General features: G+C 41.5%; 1 protein-coding gene across 1 annotated transcript in view; it reads right to left on the bottom strand.

Annotated features, from left to right (window-relative positions):
* Positions 1–23,059, bottom strand: part of LOC144824202 (dynein axonemal heavy chain 11-like) — a 3,356,387-nt gene that overhangs the window by 287,476 nt on the left and 3,045,852 nt on the right. Inside the window, exon 90 of the mRNA XM_078683354.1 lies at positions 20,229–20,344. Coding sequence (XP_078539480.1) covers positions 20,229–20,344 — 116 coding nt within the window. The remainder of the gene's footprint in view (positions 1–20,228; positions 20,345–23,059) is intronic.

Genomic DNA, 23,059 nt, shown 5'->3' with positions numbered 1-23,059 from the left:
CAATCAAGGCACAGTTTCCCTACACTGTATGTTGTTACTATTCCTGGATGCTGTCTCTGAACATATCTTGGATCTGGCCTAGTGAATGTGAACCCCTGTGTTTTGTTCAGGAATCTATCTTGACAATTGTTTGTGTCTGTGGGCCAGATTTACCAATTTTTCCAGTCTGGATCTGTTCTGTTGTGATGCAAAATAGTATGTACATCGACCTCCCCCTCTGAAGTGTTATCGCTAACAGGTGTAGGTGTAGGTATGGACGGATTGTTTAGGTTCTTTTATCTTGGCTAACCCAAGACAAGATGTCTGTTGGACAGTGTCATTCAAAAACATAATTTGCTCTGGGATGATGCACGCTCTAAATAAAGCTTCTATCCCCTGCACTTGCCAATCTTTTGTGCCCCAGACAGTTTTTGTATCAATGTTGTCTTTCCTAAAGTCGAAACCTGGTGAAGACAGCTGAGCATAAAAGGCTGCAGACTAAATGTGCATGGTATTTGTCAACATACTTTTTATTCCTGTCTCATTAACATTTTTAAAGTAAAATGATTCTGGATTGTAAATATTAAAACCTGAAAAGTATGGAGATTTTCCCACAAATGTTTTTGAGCTCCCCTTTGGTGGCATAGGACAATGTTTCATTGGTTATACATCAATACATTTCTAGGGTTTGCAGATTTGTGCAAGAAATAATTACCATAATGATTATAACAATACATTTGTTCATAATCTGATGAACCTTCTAAGGATTCATGATTTGTAAATACAGCAGACATTTCTAAGTCTGACATCATATTATTAACAGTCTCGAAGTCCCAATCATCAGAAAAGGTACTAGATGAAACAAAGTCATTCAAGGAAATCTTGAACTGGTGTGGAATCTTCAACAGCTCCGCAGGGCCACAAATGTCATAATCAGTTCTGTCCCAAGCTATACCCCCTGATATAGGAAGGGCTGTGACGCTCACTGATGACAAGTCTCTTTGCTCACGATGAGATGATTTGTGTGGCTTGAGTAGTAAGTTGATGTTCTTACTTGATGTGTCCTTTTTAACATATCTTCCATTTATCAGCATTCCCAAAGTTATTACCAGAGTCAACCAAAGTAGAAGAAAAAGCACACCCAACACAATCCAAAGTTCAATCCATGGTGAAACCAGATAAGCCTTTTCCAAGTGATGAAAAAGGTCTGTTGCTTGTTCTTTCAAAGTTATTTTTACTGGCGTTGTTTCAGGTTCGCGGTGATCCTCGGAAAACATATAAAAGTTAATGAAATAGCCAGAGGCAGTTCTGTCAATTGTTGGGATTGCTTCAGGATTCGTTGAAATCGCTGGAACCACTTAATCACTTGATACATTCGTGTAGTCTGATGCTACTTCGTTGTAGACAGGTGTTTCTTGACAAACTGTCATTTGAGTCTCAAGAGGTACATGTTCCATAGTTTTGTTGCATAGACCTTCATTTCGCACTGCAGATTCTTCAATGGTGATGAGTTTCTCAGTTTGAACCTCTTGGATAGTAGCCAGAGCTTGGCATCTGCTACATTGGCGGAGTCCACTTGGCCTACTGCTTATGATCAGCCCCTTGATGTGGTTTGACCAGGTTGATGAACACCAACCTGTTCTCCTTTTTACCAGCAAGGGGCGGCAGTAATACTGTTTCTTGATCCGTGGATTGCTACCACAGGTACTGGTTGTCTGTACGAAGGCCCAATTTCTTCTTGTCCGCGATCTTTTCTCCAGATCACCAAGCTTTGGGATCCAGACAGGCCTTGCTGGGACGGTCGGTTTCTCTTCAGTGGTGGTTGGCTTCAGGAACACGTTACTTTGTTTTGTTCTTATTTCATTTAAGTCCTGTAAAACAGCCAAACTTTCTTTGATATCAAAGGGTTTTTGGTCTACCACTGAAGTCTGACAATCGAGGTCCAATACTAACATTCTGGTCCCAAAAAGGACTTCATATGGAGTGATATCCCCTAGAGAACTTATTGGCAGATTGTTGAGACTACGTTGGACACTTATTAGATGTTTGACCCACCCGTCACCCGAGCCTAATACCGTAGCTGTTATAGATTGCTTTATGTCCCATTTTGTTCTCCCCACAACCGAATTTCCCTCAGGATGGAATGGACTAGAATACCGCAATGCAGCGCCCAATTTGGCCATGGCCTCCTTGTAAGCTCGAGAGCTAAACGCAGGACCCTGGTCAGAATGTAGCGTGCCGACTGCGTATGTGCTGATAAAGACTTGCAAATCTTTTATAACAGTTCGAACATCAGCCGAGTGCTGAGGCCACATCCAAATGAACCTTGAACACAAATCCACTGCGATCATGATATATTTATAGTTACCATCCCTCTGTAAGGGACCGCAGTGATTTAGTTAAATGCAAGCTAATGGTTTATCTGAAATTACCAGGGGTGTCTGTGCAGGACGTTTCACAGTAGAGACTTTCATCTTTTGGCATATTTCACATTCCAAAACATAATTTCTGGTTTGTTTCCTCATGCGCGGCCACCAGTAGCTCTGTTTTTATAATGATACAGTGGCGGAAATACCTGCATGCACAGAGGCAAGACCTTCATGTGTTGCTAAGATTAGTCCTAATCTATGTTCCATGTTTGGAATTACCCTATCCCCCACTCCAGGGATTCGAGCAAACGGAACATTGTTTGCATCAGTTATATACAAGTATTTGAGTGGAAAGCCTTTCGGTAATGTTTTACCACTGTCTTTGCTTGAAGCATTGACAGCGAGCATTATTTCGCTGTCTATTTTCGTTTTTGAATGAGTGATTGCAGCTATGGAAGCCGATTGCACAGCTGCCTTCGCGGCTTCATTAGCCAATGAATTCCCTTCGACATGAACTCCATCACGTTGATGACTCAGCGTATGTATCATGTGAGTGTTTTGTAGTCCCTGTTGTAACTGAACTACTTGTTCCCAAAGCAATTTATGCTTGATTGTGCTAACTTTTGTATCTTTGTAACCATTTTGAATTCAGTTTTGCAAGTATTCATTGTAAGATTGAACAAAGTAATACGAATCACACATTATGAGGGTGGGGAATTCGCGGTCCGTATTCTCAAGCACCATCTTGAATGATTGTAGTTCAGTTCGCTGAGCTGTACAATCTCCTAGAGATTGTGCTTTAGTGATCATTGGTCGGAATTTGCCATCACGCCAACGACCTTTAACGATCGCGCACGCTGCACTATAGGCTTGTTTACCCCCCCATAGCGGGTTGAGCTGATCTGTCTGTATAAATGATATATTTATACTGCTCTAGAGGCAGAATGTCAGTAGGCAGAGGACATTCTTGTTCGTATTGTAGAAATGCTTGTGTTTTCAAATAAGGGTCAAAAACATATTTAACGTCTGTTGCAGCAACAGAATTAACCTATTGGATCCATCTTGGATGTAAAGCTTTAGCATTTGGAATGCTCGCTTTTGTCATTGCCTCTAAGGCAGGTACAGGTGTAACGACCATAATGCGTTTACTCTTTGCAAGGGCTCTCTCTTTTGCTACTGCAGTTTGAACCGCTGTCAGAATTTTTTCTGTTGAAGTGAATTTCATTTCTGCTTGTGTGTACAAATGTGATTTGTATGCTATTGGTACCTTTTCACCTTCGTTAAAGGTTAAGTACGTGAATCTGCATTGTCCTGGAATGATTTGGATCACTAAGTTGCATACGTTTACGCGTGTTTGCAAATGTTTTGTTGATAACATGTCTGTTTGCAATGAATGCAACATTTCTGTGTGTTTTTGTGTCCAATTAACTGTTTTGAAATCAGGTTTGATGAGTTCATAGAGAGGTTTAACCCTTTCAGCGTAATTTATAATGTAAGTTCTTCGAAAATTTAGGAAACCTAGAATCGACTGTAAGTTTTTCAGCGTTTTTGGAGGTTAGAGCAGCGCACATTTCTCTAGATAGTTTGCTGCCAGGCTTTTGCCTTCACTTGAAAGTTCATATCCTAGAAAGAGGATGTTTACATGGGCAATTCTAGATTTTTTAAATTTGAATTTGTACCATTCAGAGGCGAATCCCAATATAATTGTATTCACCCTATTCAATTGCCTATCCAAGTCATCATCTGTTAGATAGATGTCGTCCACATATGATAATGCTTCGTCATCATAAGTTTGTAGTAACTCTGTTACCTTTGCTGAGAATAACCCAGGACTATTCTTGAATCCCTGTGGGAGATGACAGAAGTGACGCTGTGTCCCTATAATTGAGAAAGCGGTCAAATACCTACTTTCTGGTGCAATGTTTTGACAGAAAAAACTGTTAGAAATATCTAATGTGGTTTTATATTTTTTACGCACAATGTTATTCATTAATGCTGCACTGTGTGCATTTTGTACTGCAAAATTTATGCAATAAGAGTTCAGATATCTGTAATCCAATACTAGACGATACGTATTGTCTGGTTTGGAGACAGGACACAAAGGATTGTTCATTGACGAAGTGCATGTTTCAATCACCCCTTGGTATTCAAGATGATCTAATATCTCCCTGACCTGTTTCTTAGCTTCTTGCTTAACTGGGTACTGTCTTTGTGCAGTTGGTTTATTTTTTAGTTGGATTTTATGGTGAGGCGAGTCCTCATCCCATCCTACATGATTTTTATATAATGCAGGAGCTTGGGCCACTGCCCATTTCCTGGCATGAGTATATTTTAAATTAATTGGAATGTGATTATAGAAGGCTGGCATAATGATGTCTTTGCCATGTGGGCACTCCCTAACAAATTGTGCTGGCCAGTCTTGTTCAGCTAGAAGAATGTCACAACCCTTAAAGAGTCACTCCCAAAAGAGTGCTCTTATCTTTCTTGGCATGTCTTCCTCCATCCGGAGTGTTATTTCATATAACATTATGTGGAGAACTATCTCTGGTATCTGCAGTTTCAACTTGAATGGATTCATTCAAGTCCACTGTCTCCAGATGATCCTTCAAGTTCTTGAGAGCTATGGTGACATCTGCTGCGGTGTCCACCATTGTCTGATCCCATTCCCCGTTCTTGAGTTGTGTCCTCAAGATCCTCGGCATGTCTGATTTTTAGACCTGCTACTTTCTTTTTTGTGAATTGAGGTTTCTTGTTTTTCTGAAAGTGTTGATCATCTTTGGACTTCACGCGTTCTTCCGAGTTTTCTGACCGTCCTCTTCTTTCAGATTTCTGTGACGAAGTCTGAAAGGTACGAGAGAAACGTATATCAGTGACTTGATATCTATCAGGTTTTCTCAAATTATCCCTATTCCTGAGGTTATACCGCCTTTCAGAGAGATCCTTTTGAGGAGACCTACCTCTGGATTGAGAACGCTTCTCTTTAGAAGTTTGTTTGCTATTTTCCCACTTCTTTTTAGAAGGAGCAGGAGTGTTTTTAGTAAAGACCTTTAACTATATGATTCTATTACATTTTGTATATTACTAAGTAATTGTTCATCCGACATTGCTTCAATGTCAGGGTCAGGTCTGTAGCTGGCTAAAGCCAGACATGTTGCTCCTGGTCTACCTAGTGGACTGCGCCTGGTAATGTGATTTATATGTTTTAGGGCGCCTTTAAACCAGAGCGCATGCTCCTGGTATGTTAGAGGAATTTCTATATCCTCGAAAGGAATGTATTCCATTGGTGGTTCATCTTCTTTGTAGAGTGAAACACATTTGTTACTGGATTTGCTTCAGGGAAGACTATGCATGAATAGAATACCTCTGTCTGGTGATATTCATGTGCCTCTATCACAAAAACTACCCTACCTCCTATCGGTGTTAGGCCATTTTTTAAGAAGTTTTATAGTGATGGCTTTCCTTAAATTTAGAGGTATGCTTATAGCATCATCGTCGGTGTCTTGGAAACCTGTTTTGTTAAAAACTGTATCGGCTGGATCAGCCTCAGCTCCACCGGTTTCAGCGTTGTTGCCGTTATTCGACATTGTTTAATTAAAACTGCAGAGCAAGATTCATGGAAACAAAGATAAGGTGCACAATATTTTGGAACACTGTATCCTTCAACGTTGAACAAACCAAAAACTAATACCTAGGATTTTCGTCCTACTCAGCTATGGCGGATATTATCCTTTTACCCACTCCAGACGTCTATTGGAGTATTATGAAAAAAGGGGTCTCTGAGAAAAGCACAACTGAGTTACTTTAGTATCTAGCAATAAATTAGTGCCTTACCAAACCTTGGGCACCATGTAGTGTAGTTCCTATATTCCCAATAGGCTCTGCGCATTGGAATAATATATCCTATAGGGATGTATGACGTTACAACGCATGCTTTTACCACGCATGCTGTTACAATGCAGTTTTTAAAATGCATACCATTACAACGCATAGCGCTTTGGGGTGCTGGATAGTGAATAGTTTAATTTACTATTCCAACTCCAGTCCCCGTGGACACTAGGGAAGGTGTTGGATAGTAAATTAAATCTATTCCCTATCCTAGAACACCCCCCAGCGCAATGCGTTGTAATGGTTTTCGTTGTAAAACCTGCTTTGTAATAGCACTGCGTTGTAAAAGTTTCATTGTAAAGGATGTTTCCCATCCTATAGATATGGCGTAGGACTTAGGTCACTAAGTCAATTGTGCATGCTTCGTTTCTACAGAGTTTGCAGAGAAATAGTCAAACGGGCGTTTTCAACAAAAGGTTTATTGAACAGTCTTCTTTCTCATGCAAGAGAGGTGAACTACTACAATCGTTAGACAGAATGCAAAGTATAATGCGTACAGAGAGAATAGTATTATAAAATAATACTGTAATAGCATTGTATGGTTTTTAAGCCATTTAAAAATACATACATAAATAACATAGGCTAAAATACTCAACTGGTGCTTCTAAAATACGCCTACCCCAATGTACCTAACCTAGGTCTAGTATGAGGGAAGAAGTAAGTATGGTCTTTAGCATAGGTTTGGTTTTTGCCAAGAATCTACCAAAGGTTTCTCTAGGTTCTAATCAGCTCCATACCTTAGAATGAAGGAGGTCTGGTATCTCTGTCTCGGGACTCGAATTCCCAACACCCCGCAAGGGGAGTCAGAAACACTGGAGCTGGATTTCTCGGTAGAGGAGGACAGCTTCTTGTCAGTGCGTCAGCTTGAGAGTCGGTTTCCTTCGGCACTTGCTGTAGCGAGCTGCGTCAGACAAGTAGGTCGTCAAACTGCTCCGAACCACCGTGTTTTGCCACAGCAAGTGAAGGTATATTTATACCTTGAAGGTGTTTAGGAATGCCATGTTTTACGTAAAAGTTGAACAACATGAATGAACCCAAAAGGAATAGATGTTCATTGTAAAACTTACTGAGTTCTTGGAGAAATCAATATTCAAGCAAGGGGAAGTCCCTAACGGCTTATGCTGGTTTTCCAAGAAATCGTTGTGACATTTGGTGAACGGATGGAAGTAGCCATGCCTGCTCGTCAGGGGTAGTAAGCACTTAATAACTACAATTACATTACATTACATGTTATGGCTGCCTGATTTTGTTCTGTTGGCATCCTGACAAAGAATCTCATTGGGAGCCAAGTGTACACGATGTTACTGTAGTCAAGGCATGTTATAACCAGAGATTTTGTTAACTCTACTGAGAGCTTAGTGCTGAGGAGCAAGGTGATTTCCCCGTAGAGGAAGAATTCTGATGATCTACTACTGACTGATTGATGGTGGTTTAACAGGAAGATAGGATCCACTTCAGGGGAGAGCCCATAACTGCATCCTTTGTATTTTGGAATAACGTGTATGTCAGCAGACTTTTAACGCAACTGAAACCAAGTCCATGTAGCTGTAGAATACAAATCACCTTAAGTTTAAGAATTTCACAATTTCCATCCATGTGATAAGAGGAAGGCAGTCAATTCACAAAATCAGCGGTACTCCAGGAAAACACAATCTCCTTTTGTATTCAATCAAATATATGGAACACAAGACTATGAGCATTCATATGCCAAACATACATTTATGTATGCTGTTTGGATTAATTTGCCTACTTTATTTCTACAATTAATGTTTGTCATTTTGAAGCACACCCTGCCTTCTTTATGGATAAATACGCTTTTTGTTTTACTATGATAGTGAACAATGAATGTGTTAGGCAAGGGATGTCTCATGTGGGCCCAGTCTAATTTTTTCACTAGCCCTATGATCTCAGCTGACTCAGGGCAAAACACCAGAAGATATTGCATTTCGTAGTAAATCAGACAGATGCATGCTACAGACGCACACTACAAAAATGCTGCATTTTGATTCAACCCTAGCTGATCAATATCTCCCTAAAGATTCTTTACTTTATTTATTTATTACATTTATATGGCGTAACAGCTACCCTGAGGGTTTCCCGGCGCCTTGGATCTGAATTATGCACGTTGAGATGGAAGGATTCAGAGAGGAATGTGGAGTCTACTGGTTGAATAGCCATGCTTTGATGCCCTTCCGGAATTGGGTGTAACTAGGTTCCAGACGTAGCTTGAGCGGAAGTGAGTTCCACAGAGCCGGGGCTAAGACGGAGAAGGAACGCCCGCCCAATCGTGCCCGTCTGAACCTAGGGACAACAAACCTAGCCTGATGCATTGACCGAAGGTTTCTAGAGGGTAAATATTTGTGCGCCAGTTTACATAAATAGGCAGGAGCTTCCCATGTGCTAATCCTGAACATGTAGCACAGAGCTTTGAATTTAATTCTGTTTGCTATCTGGAGCCAATGTAATTTCTTAAGATGTTCTTTTCACACTCGTTCGCCCAGGGCTGCGTTTTGGATGACCTGAAGTCGATTAGTGATATCTTTATTGGCTCCTAGATATAGGACATCCCCATAGTCTAGTCTAGAGCCAATGAGGGCCTGTAGAACTGTTCTCTGTGCCCCTTCTGGGAGTTGCCATAGGATTTTCCTCAACCATTTGAGGATGACAAAGCATGTTGAGGCCGTTTTAGCTGTTTGCAAACGCATTGATAGTTTATCATCAATTATTACCCCAAGGTTGCGTGCAGATTGTACAGCCACCGGGGTAGGACCCATTTCTGTTGGCCAGTGCGTGGGGCCCCAAAGTTCCTTATGTTCCCCGAAGATAATCAGTTCCGTTTTTTCCCCATTCAGTTTCAATTTTTTGGAGTGCAACCAATCTGCCATCTTCAGAAGCCCACACCGAAGAGAGGTGGTGTTGGCTTTATCAGTGGTTGATAGGGAGAACACTAATTGTGTGTCGTCCGCATAGGAATAGATTATGAGACCCATTTCCTCTGCTATTTTGGCCAATGGGGTGACATAAATTTTAAAGAGCAGCGGACTCAGTATAGAGCCCTGGGGTACCCCATAAAGAGAGTTCAGGACTTTAGAGGTATTGTTTTTGGAGAAGACCTGAAAGGTCCAGTGAGAAAGAAATTGTTCCAGCCACTCCAGAGCTTTCCCTCTTACCCCTATGTCTTCTAGAGCCAAGATCAGGGTTTTGTGGGAAATGGTGTCAAAAGCGGCACTCAAATCTAAGAGAATGAGTGCCACCGTGCCGCCACTATCCAGTTCTGAACGGATAGCTTCAGTAACCCCTAGTAGGGTGGACTCAGTAGAGTGACCCCTTCTAAAACCCGACTGGGAGGGGTGTAGTAGCTTGTTACTATTGACGAAATCCGCCAGCTGTTTATTTACTTGTTTTTCCAAGATTTTGGAAAATGTAGGCAAGAGTGATATTTGGCGGAAATTAGAGAAGACCTCCGGGTCTCCATTCGCCTTTTTTAGCAGGGGTACAACCATTGCACGTTTCCAGTCTTCGGGAACTACTGCTTCAGTTAGGGAAGCATTTAGTAATGTTCTGATGATGTCCAGAATGTATGGATCTAACTTTTTCCGGATATGAGTTGGCATAGGGTCCTGGGGCGAGCCTGATTTGATGCTGTTTAGTACTTCGATAAAAGTCGTGGCTTCTAGTGGTTGCCAGGCAGTGAGTAGGTTCTCTGGAGTATTTTCTCTTATGTCAGGCTCCTTAAGCTTGGGGGTCAACAGCGGGATGGCTGTCACATCACATCCTTCCTGGAAGTTTGAGTAAATCTTATCTATTTTCTCATTAAAAAGTTAGCAATAAGATTGCATTGTGTGGTAGACAAAGTAGGGTGTTCTGGTTGGGAAGCCGCTCCTGCTAGGTCCTTTAAGACTCTAAAGAGGGTGCTGGGGTTGCATTGTGCTTCTAAAATGGTGTTTTTAGTGTGGTCTCCCTTTGCTATTTTACAAGACAAGTGGTAAGCATTAAGCGCATGCTTATATAATTACTTTATTAGGCAATTGATCATTAAGAAACTAGCATACAAATCGAAAACACTAATTAGAGCACTACTGCAACAAAGTAAACTACAGAAGAAAAGAGAAATTGAAGCAGCTGTGTGCCGAAGGCTCTGAAATGATTTGGGTGGCGATAGGAAAACGGGGGTGACTAAAGAATACATAAAGACCTTCACCAGAACTTCATTTTGTGCTCAAACTTTTGAAAAAAATCACATCTTAATGCCCACTGACTTGGTGACATTTCATTCTTTTGAGTTTGTTGCCATTTTATTTTGGTACACAGGTACTGGATTTGATTATAAAAGGTGGATTAGGCTGTAGTCATAAAGTAAACATGAGAGGCCGAACAATAAGTCATAAGAGTAAGAAACAAGAGTGACCAAGGCCCTAGTATGAGGTAGACTTATATTCAGTGGAAAGGCTACTTTAAAAGTACTTCCAAGTAATCCGCGAGCGAGTTATGACAGGGCATATCCAGGAAATGTACTTATTTACTTGATTTGAATTCTTCAAGGCTGCAGGAAGGGCACTAATGTTTGCACTTCTGATTTTGGGTGTTTCCCTTAAAAAGCTGGCAACTTTCAGCATCATTTCTGGAAAATGGTCTCCCATAAGCAGCAAAGGATCCTGGAGTGATCTTCAAATTCAACTGTTATCAAGATTTTCTCAAGGAAAAGGTTTTTTTCTCTGGAATACCATTCACACTCTAGGAGAATTGACTTTTCATTGCAAAGGCGTTCCGGCTGGGAGATTTTGTTAATCTATTACTCCGGTAATGGAAGCCCAGTAGATTAAGTCTTGCCAGTGCTGATTTGTAGCAAGCCTGGCTTAAGGAGAATCTACAAGAGAGGATCATTTGTGAAGTTAAAATGAGTTTCTTGCTTATTGGGCCCCCTAATCATTTGTTAGAGTTAATGAGTTCTACCCAACATATGTCACTCAGATGGGATGAACATGCTATGCTGCCTTTGGCTACATATCCCATCATTTTTGGTCAGCATTGCAGTTTGACCAGGGTATATACACATTCAACTTGGAGAGAAGATGCTGGTGTTGACCATATATCTGCAGGAAAGATTTTCACAACTCCCTCTGTGAGGATCCCAGACCGAGTTTCTCTCCATGGCTGGCCACACTATAGGCGGTGATCAAGCCCGTTTTATTGCTTTTGATATAGATGGTATGTAGAAAAGAATACCTCCTGTCAGATCTGTCATCCTTAGGGTGGTCTACCCCCAAACATTTTGCCTTCCTCCTCCATTTTGCTGAGCTTATTTTTGTTGCCCTTAGGGCTCTGTGCACTTTACCATTGCTAACTAGTGCTAAAGTGCATGTACTCACTCCTTAAAACATGGTAACCTTGACTTATCAAAGGAAACCGGAGGTCTAATGAAATAAAGAGAGTAAATACACACAGAACAAAGATTGAAGCAAGACTTACAACCAATCGTTATAACTATCTGACAGTCAGTGATAGTGAAAGAATGATGACGCAAATGCGAGTTAATGCCAGGAGAAACCCTGAGGAGGGCAGAAATGTTAGGATTCCCATCAACTGCCCTTCGTGGCCAGTGTCATCATATGGAAAACCAGAGTGAGCCCTGTCACCTCAGCTCTTCTGGCACCGAGCCAAATGCTGATAGACTAGGCGTATTGGAGACAAGGATAGAGAATGCAGTGCAAGAAAAAAGAAGTGTAAGTGAGTTAAAAAACATACATCAGTGGTCCCAGATACCTTTATTGATGACCATTTTCGGTTGATTAATTCAAAAACCGACACTGTATATATATTTTTTTTAATAAGTCCACCAGTGGTCATCAATAAAGGTATCTGGGACCACTGATGTAACTTTTTTAACTCATTTACACTTCTTTTTTCTTGCACTGCATTTTCTATCCTTGTCTCTAATACGCCTAGTCTATCAGCATTTGGCTCGGTGCCAGAAGAGCTGAGGTGACAGGGCTCACTCTGGTTTTCCATATGATGACACTGGCCACGAAGGGCAGTTGATGGGAATCCTAACTTCTCTGCCCTCCTCAGGGTTTCTCCTGGCATGAACTCGCATTTGCGCCATCATTCTTTCACTATCACTGACTGTCAGATAGTTATAACGATTGGTTGTAAGTCTTGCTTCAATCTTTGTTCTGTGTGTATTTACTCTCTTTTTTCACTAGACCTCCGGTTTCCTTGTGTTATTTATTGGTAGGATTGGGGATTGAAACTGGATGGGTCTCTACATTTTTTTCCTAGGACCCCCTCTCTCTCCCTCCCCGGGAGTGGAGTCATGTGTAATTAACCTTGATTTATCCCCAATTGGCATATTTAATTTACTAGTCCACAGTAAAGAGGTACTACATGTACCCAGGGCTTGTAAATAAACGCTACCAGTGGGCCTGCAGCACTTATTATGTCATCCACTTAAGTGGGCCTTTAAACACGCCTCAGACCTGCCTTTGCAGCCTGTGTATGCAGTCTTAAACAGCCATGTTGACCTGGCATAATAAACCTTTTGCCAAGCCTAAACCTTTGTGTTTAATACAACTAAGTCCTACCTACAGTAGGCCCTGGACAGCCCAGAGGGCATGGTGCAGTGTATTTAAAAAGATGGACAGTTTTACATGTCCTGGTAATGAAAAACTCTTTGTTTTTCACTACTGCAAGGCCTAACTTTCCCATAGGATAACAATCGTAGTTACCTTATGACATTTCATAAGTTGAAACTACCAAATGGAAACAGGTAACCAGTTCATGTTTGGTGTCTTTTGATTCATAATTAAAACTCCTCTCTTGTGATAAAGTCAGATTTTAAATCACAATATTGAAAGTGCCACTTTTAGAAAGTTGGCATTTTCCTGCCTTAGCCATTAATTGCCCACAGCCTGTGTCTGTGTCACATGACTAGGTGTAGCTTACAGTTGGGCTTTGTATATTCCTAATAGACAGTCACTCAAAATAGAGAGCGTAGGTGTCCCTGGATGGGCCATCATTGGGAGGATGGGAGGTAAGAGCTGGACACAGCCCTACTCACACTTGAATAGGCTGTGTCCTGCCTCCACACAAAGAGCTGGAGTTATAGAAGGGAAGGCAGGACACCTGTGGACTGCAAAGGGAAACCTCTAGAAGCTTCTTCCACTTCAAGGAAGGCACCTGGTATAATAATAGACCTCAGGCACCAAGTCTTCAGTACACTTCTGGACTTGTGGAGACTCTGCCAGGAAGTTGGACTACTGTGCTGCAGAAAAGACGACCACTCTGCTGCGCTGCTGCCTCGCCGGACTACTTCCTTGCTGGATAGCTGGCCTGTTGCCTTCCTGCCTGAGGCAGAGGGAGTTGGACCTGCACCTGAACTCAGGACTCCCAGAGTGACACCAAGGGCAAGTCTGCTGGCCTCCTGTTCAGATTCACAGGGACATTACAGGCTCCCAACCACCTGGACCAGCACTCAGATCCAGCTGGAGCACGCCCATGATCCCCAAGTGATGCCCCTCAGATCGTGGACCCTTGGTATGACCTTAAAGAGGCTGAATGGAAGTGTTGGGCTCTTCTCAAGTGTGAACAGGCCAGTTGGTGCATAAATCTTGTCACTCGCACCACCCACTAACGAGATGTTCCATCAGCCCGACCCTTGGCACCACCGGGAAGAACAGGCCCAACCGTTCACTTTGACAACAGGATCTTTGTGCTACAGCAGAGGTCTTTAAACTTTTTGAAGCTGAGACCCCCTTGTCAGACTCTTAAGGCGTAAGAACCCCCTTTTGATAAAAATGTCTAGAACCTGATACACCTCATCATCGACAAATTCCCCTCCAATTTCCACAGCAAATAATTTTTACAGTGGGGTAATAATATTCAACAGTGTTTAGCAAACCAAACGTCAGTGATAGTGGGGGCGTAATCAAAGGTGTAGCTAAAAGCAAAGTGCTTCATTTATGAGGAATTGGCATAGTGCAGCGCCGCAAGTCTTTTTGAGTTGAGCGCTGCCCTATGCCTATGTGAAATGGCAGGAATGCACCGTATTTATGAAATACGGTGCATTCCTGTCCTTTTCCCTTGCGTTGGCGCACAAGTTGCTGCCTAACACCTATATAGGCAGGATTGTTTTTGTATGGAAAGGGGCACCTTCCTTCACAAAAACGATCCAGAGAGTTGTCTTCCTCTTTCTATGTAAGAAATGAAAACACTTCTCCTTTTTACACCTTCACTGGGGAGGCGTCCGTTTTTGGAGCTGCCTCAGATTTACGTGATTTTGCAAATATGGGGCAGCATCAAAATCCATGGGTTTTAAGTGGGAACCCTACACAAACCCCATGGAACACCTCCTTGACGTAGAGTAGGGCAACACAGTGACTTGCGCTGCTATGTCTTACTCCATATCTAAGAGGCCATGCAAAATCAAGCAGAGTTACTTTGCACTGACTCACATGTATGGTTGAGACGCTTACGCCACCGGAGCGTCCAAAAAAATGATGCTCTGGCAATGCAAGCCTCTCATAAATAAGCCCCAAAATATTCTGTAAATGTTTACCATCAGGTAGCTACATATAAAAAAATGGGCAGCGTAAATTAAAAATACATTTAAAAAGTTATTAGTGTGAAATGCACTGTAGTAGATTATGAAACCTCTATTAGTTAATGCACTGCAGCGGTCTGTGTGTAACCAGAAAGCCACAGAATTAACTCTTGATTGGTGCAGTGAGAATAGTGATGTATATTTTTAGTGCTACAAGGTCACAGTCTGTGACAGAAATTTGAATATGTAAGTCAATATTTTATACTTACACACAGTTTAAGATATAATGCTGCAAAACGTGAAAATTGTTTTACGATAAAATGGTGCTTCCAAAATGTAGATTTTAGTAATACCAGAACGTATGTAATGCAATTTTGTTGTTTACATAACTGTCCCTTCAACACATCTTTAGGGGTACTAAGGGCAGTGTAAATGCAGTTAAAATTAAAAGCAAGACCTTCCCAGCCCAGTTGTTAACTCTTTGCACTACCATTCCAAAAACCAAAACTTTGTCATCACATGGCTTGGAGTGATTTGATCAAATGTAAGCCAGAAATGCTACCAAACATCCTCCCACAGATTGAAGACCTCTGCGCCAAAGCAACGTCCACCTGCGATGCCAGGCCTGCTTTTCGCGCTACATTGATAACCATCCATGACGCTTCCCTGCTCCTTGAGGCCCTCCACCACATACTGGACTCTTTGTGCTGGGCTGAGAAGCTACCTTTTCAGCTGGACAAACCTGGTACCTGTATCGGACTCACACTCTGTTGTGGCCTGAACATGTGACTTGCACAAACAGATAACCACAAGTGGCCCTTTGGTTTTTTTGGCAATATTTTCAATTTGGTGCACATGCATCAATGTAGGCAATTGAGATTCCTTAATTGCGATTATTAAAGAATCGCAATTATGGAATCGCAATTGCCTATGCATGTAGGAATTGCAAAATAAATTAGCAATTCCTACACATTCCGTAATTGCGAGTCGCAAATTGCAAGTCACAGTTGAGGAATGCCTAGAGGCCCTTAGGAATGAATGGGAATTGCATGAGCAATTTGTGAGTACCAAATAGGTACTTGCAAATTGCACATGCAATTTCAAGGGTGGAAGGGTGCCAAAAGGACGCCCTGTTGCACCCCTGAAATTTCTATTTTACCACATGTTGCGCACACCCATGGCCTTGGCAACATGTAACTTTGAAAAAGTGTTTTGCAAATTACCATCAACATGAAATTGACGGTAATTTACGATTCCTATTTGTGAAATTGCAATTTTTTGTTGTTAATGCATTGCAATTAAGGAATCGCAGTTTGCGATTCCATAAATGCAATTGCAATTTAAGTAATTGCAAATTTTGTGATTACTTAAATTGCGATTTTTGAATTTGGCATGATTCCTCCCAAATGCAAAAATACCAGTCGCAAAGGGGGAGATTCTGCAAATCTGGCCATTCTGCGATATTTTCGTTGATGCATGTGGCCCTTAAATTTTTAAAATTGCTTATCTCAGGTTCTACTGATTGGAATTTTGTTGTTTTTGGTCTTGATCTATTTTGGGAATTTTGCTCTATTTTTCTAAATAGGTATTGGATTTTTCATGTGTTGTATTTTCACTTTATTACGTGCTGCATAAATACTTTACGCATTATCTTTAAGTTAAGCCTGACTGCTCTGCACCAAGCTTCCAGAGGTTTGAGCACAGGTTAATTTGGGGTTTACTTGTGACTTCACCCTTGTAAGAATTGTGGTTGCTATTTGAGAAGGGCTGCCCCCTCAACCAGTAGCCCAATTACTTAACCTCCTCTGAAGCATGTTTAGAAATGAGGATCACCTACGCAATGGTTCCCTTCTTCACCAAGGAATTTGCCGTGCATGGTTTTCAAGAGGTTGATGTAGCAGAATGTATGCCCAGATAGGTCAAAGTCACAAGTATTTCTTGTATCTCTCCTTTAAGTTAAAACTGTTGCAAACTTGATATCTTTGTTAGCCCCACCCCATCTTATTACCTTTTTATTTGTTGACTACATTGCTGTTCTCCCTGCAGTAATGTTCTGTATGTAGAATTAGTGGCTGCAGAGTGCTCAGAGGTTTGTGCCAGGGTATTGCTGCATTTGAGATGAAGAAGTTCGTGCTGTAGCAATTTCTTCAGGTCCTTATATTCAGCAAATAGTGCTTCTAGTATATTGTGTTTGTCGTGGATGGCTCCCTATACTGCAAGTATTTATGTTCCTCCTCCCAGTTCACCTCTTCTAGCTAAGGTTAGAAATTCTTCTCCTTCTTTGAAATTGGCATCAGTTGTAGTTCTCACAAAAGGAATTTATGTTCCCATTTCTTGCTTTTTGCTGATTAAATTAATTTGACAATTGACTTCTTGATGGTTTACTTCGGGAGTATCTAACTTCTCACCTACTTGTTTCAGTGAATGTATTATATGTTTCTGTTTTTCTTTTACTGTGTTCATGAATTTGAGTTTTCATTAGCTTTGTGTTATGGATGTTACTACCTCCTTCCTGGACCTGTTCAGTTATTGGTGTTATCTTCAACTTACATTACTGCAGTTTCTTCTTTTAATAAGAGGACCTGCAATCTTAAGGAGTAAGGAGTTCTCCATAAACTCATGAGTATGTTTCAGTTTAAAGAGGTATGATAATACTATTGACTTTCTACCAGCCCAACATATCCTTCAAGCTGCTAATTTGTTCTTCAATTTGCGTATCCATCTGACTCAGCAAATCTTCAGTGTGTCCAGAATGGGTTTCTGGCAACTAAAGTTAATGAAACAGATCTTGCCATAAATAGACAGCATATATCATGTGTCCAATTTGCAAGGATTGGTACTTTACCATCTGGGTGATGGTAATGCCTGATCCCTGGAACTCCCAGGTAAATCTGTTAGGTGTGTCTTGTCCAAAATGCAGCTACCCACCTTATTACAAGCAGCCCTCGCCAATGTAGTGCCTTCTGATTCTCATCCAATTGCACTGGCCGCTTATTAAGGAGAGGATCCTATTCAATGCCATTGTTATTTTACATTGCATACTCCACAGCACCGCACCTCAGTTTTTGGAGATTAAATTCCTATTGTATATGTCAGGCTAGACCATTAAGATGCAGAGGCCCGCCTTCTTCATCGAATTTGACTGCACTACGAGATATACATCTAGATGCAGCACCTTATGCTTTTCATTTACGGAATCCTCCTCCATAGGAAATGCTTTCATTTCTGTAGCTCTAATCCAGCAACATGCATTCAGTTGTGCCTCACATTTGTCGTCAATACATAATGCTAGCACTATATTTGATTATTAGACCACTTTATTGAAACTGCAGGTAGAACATCAGGAAATAATCTGAAAGCTACTGTTGGAAGTACCTGTTTTACTCATCATGTTCTTTTTTTCCCCACATAGATGAAGTCGTTTTTTTTAATTTAAAGAAAAGGTGTCCTTCATTTAGCTTGCAGACTTCTCGGCAGAAATTCCATAACAAAAGCACAAGTCAAAATTGTTTTCTTTCAAAGATGTTGCATTAAATTTCACCATGTTAATCTTACAGGTTGAAATCACCTTGCAATTCAACACAATAACTAAAATGAATTTAGTACCACCGATAAACAGCTGCGGTCCATGCAGGTACCGGCGGTGGGGTGGTGGGGCTGAGTGAGGGGGTATTTCGAGGGACGATGCCGAGGGAAAATTAAATAAATAATTAATTTTCCCTCTGCATCGTCCCTCGAAATCCCCCCCTTACTCAGCCCCACCGATGTTACCTGCACGGACCGCAGCTTCCGATAAATGATTTATAATGCGACTAGAATATGTTGTCACCTTTCTATATTGCTCCAATTTATAACTCAAAATCCTGGCATTTCCTTCAATACTTGAAAACAATTGTGGTGCCGTATCACCAAAATAAGCATGCTACTTGTAATTTTCCACCTGAATAGTACCATGACAAACGCATCATCTAACAAAATTTTTTTAATTTCAGCTTACGTTTTTAGTGTCTGCTTCACAATATCTATATTAGGCAAATGGGAGGGATCTCCTAGATAGATAGATAGATTGATAGATAGATAGATAGATAGATAGATAGATAGATAGATAGATAGATAGATAGATAGATAGATAGATAGGCTTTGCCTCGAGCCCTCTGACCCCACCCTAATCATTAGCCACTGGGGAGTGCCCTCACCCGGATAATATTGCTTAATTATTTCGTTGTTATGTCACTGCTGTTAGGTCACTTTCGTCCTCTTGTCCCTTCTCAGGAGTCTTTTTAACAGGTTTGTAGGACGTTTGAGCTGGGAGCCTGGGCGTCAAGAGGAACACCCCTATACATGTTGTCCCTTCTCTTGCTTGCCTCGTTTCCTGGAGCCGAGGGATGATGTATCCGGACTGGTGCATTTGAAGACTTACGAACTGCAGCAATGCCGAACCCATAATTTCATATACAATGGGAATACCATTTGGAATCTTCTCAGAAAAATTACACTTTCCATCCCAGTACAAGAGCTAAACAATCCATCTAAGGGCACCAGAAACTTCCCAGAACCTTTTTTCCCTATGCAGGAAGAAGGGGCACATTAGCAGCCCTGACAGTAAATATAGGGCCTGATTCACAAAGGTAAAAAGAAACGAAAGTATGACTTTACGACTTTCGGTGTTCACAAAAGGCATTTACTATTCGTAAATTGTGAATACCGAAAGTCATAAAGTTCAACTTTCGGAATTCACAAAGGGCATTTATGAGTAGTAAAAGCTCTTTGTGAATAACAAAAGTCGTAAAGTTAGACTTTCGTCTTATTTTACCTTCAGCCAGTTAACTACTAAGCCAAAATGAAAAACTATCACAGTTTCCGTATGAGTTTCAGTCAAGACTGTGACACCCAAGCATGATATTTGTTATGAAAGGTCCTACATTATAATAAATTGAGATTTCAAAGATTTCAGGCAGCATTACGACTTTGACCCATCTCTGATGACGAGTCCTTTTCATTTTTGGAAAGACTTCTCATCCGATGTTGTTTCCAGAATACGTTTCAGTCACAGAGACTGTCTGGTTCCCATTGGAACGTCCTTCTTTCATTCATAAGAAGTAAACTGATTGAATATATTTGGCTGTAAAGTGCCATATGAACGCGCGCACACACACACACACATGCATTGCCTGAAAGAAAAGATTGGATCATTAAGATAAGAAGCCTGGGAGACATTTTGTCCCTGGAGGTGTCAGGGATACAATAAAGAAAAGATGAATCAAACACTTGGCAATTATCCTACTAGAAGGATAATAAGGAACAACTTGTATTCCGCGCAGCTTTTACTGTCAAACGCTAAATTATTGTAAATGGCTTTACTTAAGAAATAAAATGTTTGACAGAAAATAATATTTTACAATTCGCGTTACGATTCCTTGATTGAAAGAAAGGAAGGCTTGCGCTGATTGACTTACCACTGCGCGAGGCTGTATGTTGATGGATATGCCAGCTTCATCCAAGTGTCAGGGACATTATCAAAAAAAAGAGCCGTCTGTAGCTGCTCCATTTCGGAGGAGATTGCCAACTCCCCCTAACAAAAGAAAACATTAATGTGCTGTTTGTGTCTCTGAATGTGACTTATCAGATGACAAGATAAATGAAAAAGATGCAATTCTGGCAAAAACACACAATAAAGCTGACTGCAAGTGTCGGTATGACAAAAGGTGGATAGCTGTCATGATTGAGCAATTGAATGTTAAATAACCATGAAGGAAAAGTCAGTAAGCATCAGTTTATATTTATTTTTTAAAGTATTTTTCAGGGACTGGTAGACCCCTTTGCTTGGCATATGGACCATATTAAAAGCGTCATTCATGAGGGTCAGTGTGCACACTTACCCTCTATCTGATACCCAAGGACTGTAAAAGTGTGGTGCATGAAATACTTCTGGAAGACCTTCAATATAGACCTGGGCTCTTTCTGAAGAGTATTTGCTTACTTGACTCATTTGTGAGTGAATGGATGTAGAGGGTGAAGTTATCAATTGTTGAGGAGAAGATGGAGCAAATACGCTGACGTGGTGTGAAGGTTGAGCTATTTGTTGTGGGATAAGACTAGTCCCAAAAAGAGCAACAGGAGGAACAACAGTGAGATCATGTGACCACCCTACACCCTACTTCCCAGTGCCCCCTATTCCACAACCAATCCCTAACCTTCCAAGTTCACCCAGGTGCACATCTACCGAGTTCCACACCCTCATCCACTAAGCTTCAACATTTCAACCCACACTCTGAAGATGCTTACCACACACCTTTCTCCTTTACTACTAAGATATCCTGAACAACACACACAAGAAGATATACACAATACAGCAAAAAGACATTTGAAAAACATGATACAACAACTCTATGACATAACATGAACTTTGAACTTGACACGAAGATCATTTACTCTACAGTTGTGATAATCAGAACCTCCCTCCAGGTAATTTCCTTCCTGGCACTTACCACACGTAGCTTTCATTTCATCTTATTTTTATCAGCCATGCATGTGGCACTGACTGGATTGCCTTGGTCATCATCAGAGACACAGATTACAAATAGTATGAATTTTTATTTGCAGGAATACAGTGCAGCTAGTACTGGACTGTATTCCCACACATAAATCCAGCTACTAAAAGTTAGTCCTCACGTAATGGGAAATACCTGTCTGAATCCCGTTTTTCCTGGTGAAATTCTGCACTGAATTCTCAATTTTGTGCGTATTAATGCTCTCATTTACCACGTGGTCTGACCAGCTCGTAGATGAGAGCGGGGAAATGGGACAGGTTGAGGCCAGGAAGTGCGACTGAGCTGCACTTCCAGCCCAATCCCAAAGACATTTTATTTGCTGGATTTTCAAATCAGTAAAATCAGGTCTGGAGTGAGTGGATGCAGGTTTGGTGTGGGTGGGTTCAGGTCTGGAATGAGTGGGTACAGGTCTGGGTGGGGTGGCTGCAGGTTTGGAGTGACTGGATGCAAGTTTGGTGTGGGTGGGTTCAGGTCTGGAATGAGTTGGTACAGGTCTGGGTGGGGTGGCTGCAGGTCTGGAGTGACTGGATGCAGGTTTGGTGTGGGTGGGTTCAGGTCTGGAATGAGTTGGTACAGGTCTGGGTGGGGTGGCTACAGGTCTGGAGTGACTGGATGCAGGTGTGGTGTGGGTGGGTTGAGGTCTGGAATGAGTGGGTACAGGTCTGGGTGGGGAGGCTGCAGGTCTGGAGTGACTGGATGCAGGTGTGGTGTGGGTGGGTTGAGGTCTGGAATGAGTTGGTACAGGTCTGGGTGGGGTGGCTGCAGGTCTGGAGTGACTGGATGCAGGTTTGGTGTGGGTGGGTTCAGGTCTGGAATGAGTTGGTACAGGTCTGGGTGGGGTGGCTGCAGGTCTGGAGTGACTGGATGCAGGTGTGGTGTGGGTGGTTCAGGTCAGGTGTGGGTGGATGCAAGTCTGGTGTATGTGGGTGCAGGAACACCGGACCAATTGGGCAGAGCAGTCACTGACCCAAGGATTCCTGATCTGCTCAAAATATAATCGGACCATAACCTATTTCTATCTGAAACACAACTACTTTAACACCAAGGGGTACTCTTCCATAACAAGTAAGTGAAAAGAATGACTATGATTGACCATCACTCACTCCTGTGAAAGTGCTGGAAAACACAGTGAAAGTGGGTGAGATTTTGTTATGAAAGCCACAAACAACAAAACAGCAATCAAAGCTCTGGCCAAAATCTCATTGACTAGATACCTATATTTTTCTTTATTTATTTAGGTAGTTTGCATTATGTTTATAGCGCTGTAGCACCAGGGATATTTAGACAGTATTCAATAAATCAGAACCATAATTCATATAACAACAACGGGTAATACAAACTAATGGGAGGAAACAAAATGGCTACACTGAAGGTCAGTACAGTCAATGAATTTAGGCAAGGTCGGCAAGGGGGATGGACAGAAAAATAGAAAGAGAGCAAATTTTGATATGGTTAATGAGAGACAGAGTGTGAGTGTCATGAGTAGCTTCCTGAAGTTTAATAGAAGTTGGAGAGATGGAAGTTAAGAATATGGGCAGAAAAGGAGAGAGAAGAGGAAAATGACAGAATTGGATCAGTCAAGGTAGAGTTGGAATAGGTGCATCTTAAGAAGCTTCCTGAGGAAGGAGAGCAAAGTCTGGGATGTGCCGCAGGAAACTCGTTACAAGCTGAATCATCTTCATCCTTTTCCTTTACACAAAAATGCCTATGAGGCTGGGGAACGTTTACACAAGAAT

Source organism: Lissotriton helveticus, chromosome 3_1, assembly GCF_964261635.1.
Source record: "Lissotriton helveticus chromosome 3_1, aLisHel1.1, whole genome shotgun sequence".
NCBI classification, from domain to species: domain Eukaryota; kingdom Metazoa; phylum Chordata; class Amphibia; order Caudata; family Salamandridae; genus Lissotriton; species Lissotriton helveticus.
Note: the sequence above shows the minus strand (reverse complement) of the source record. Positions and strands in the feature narration are given on the sequence as shown.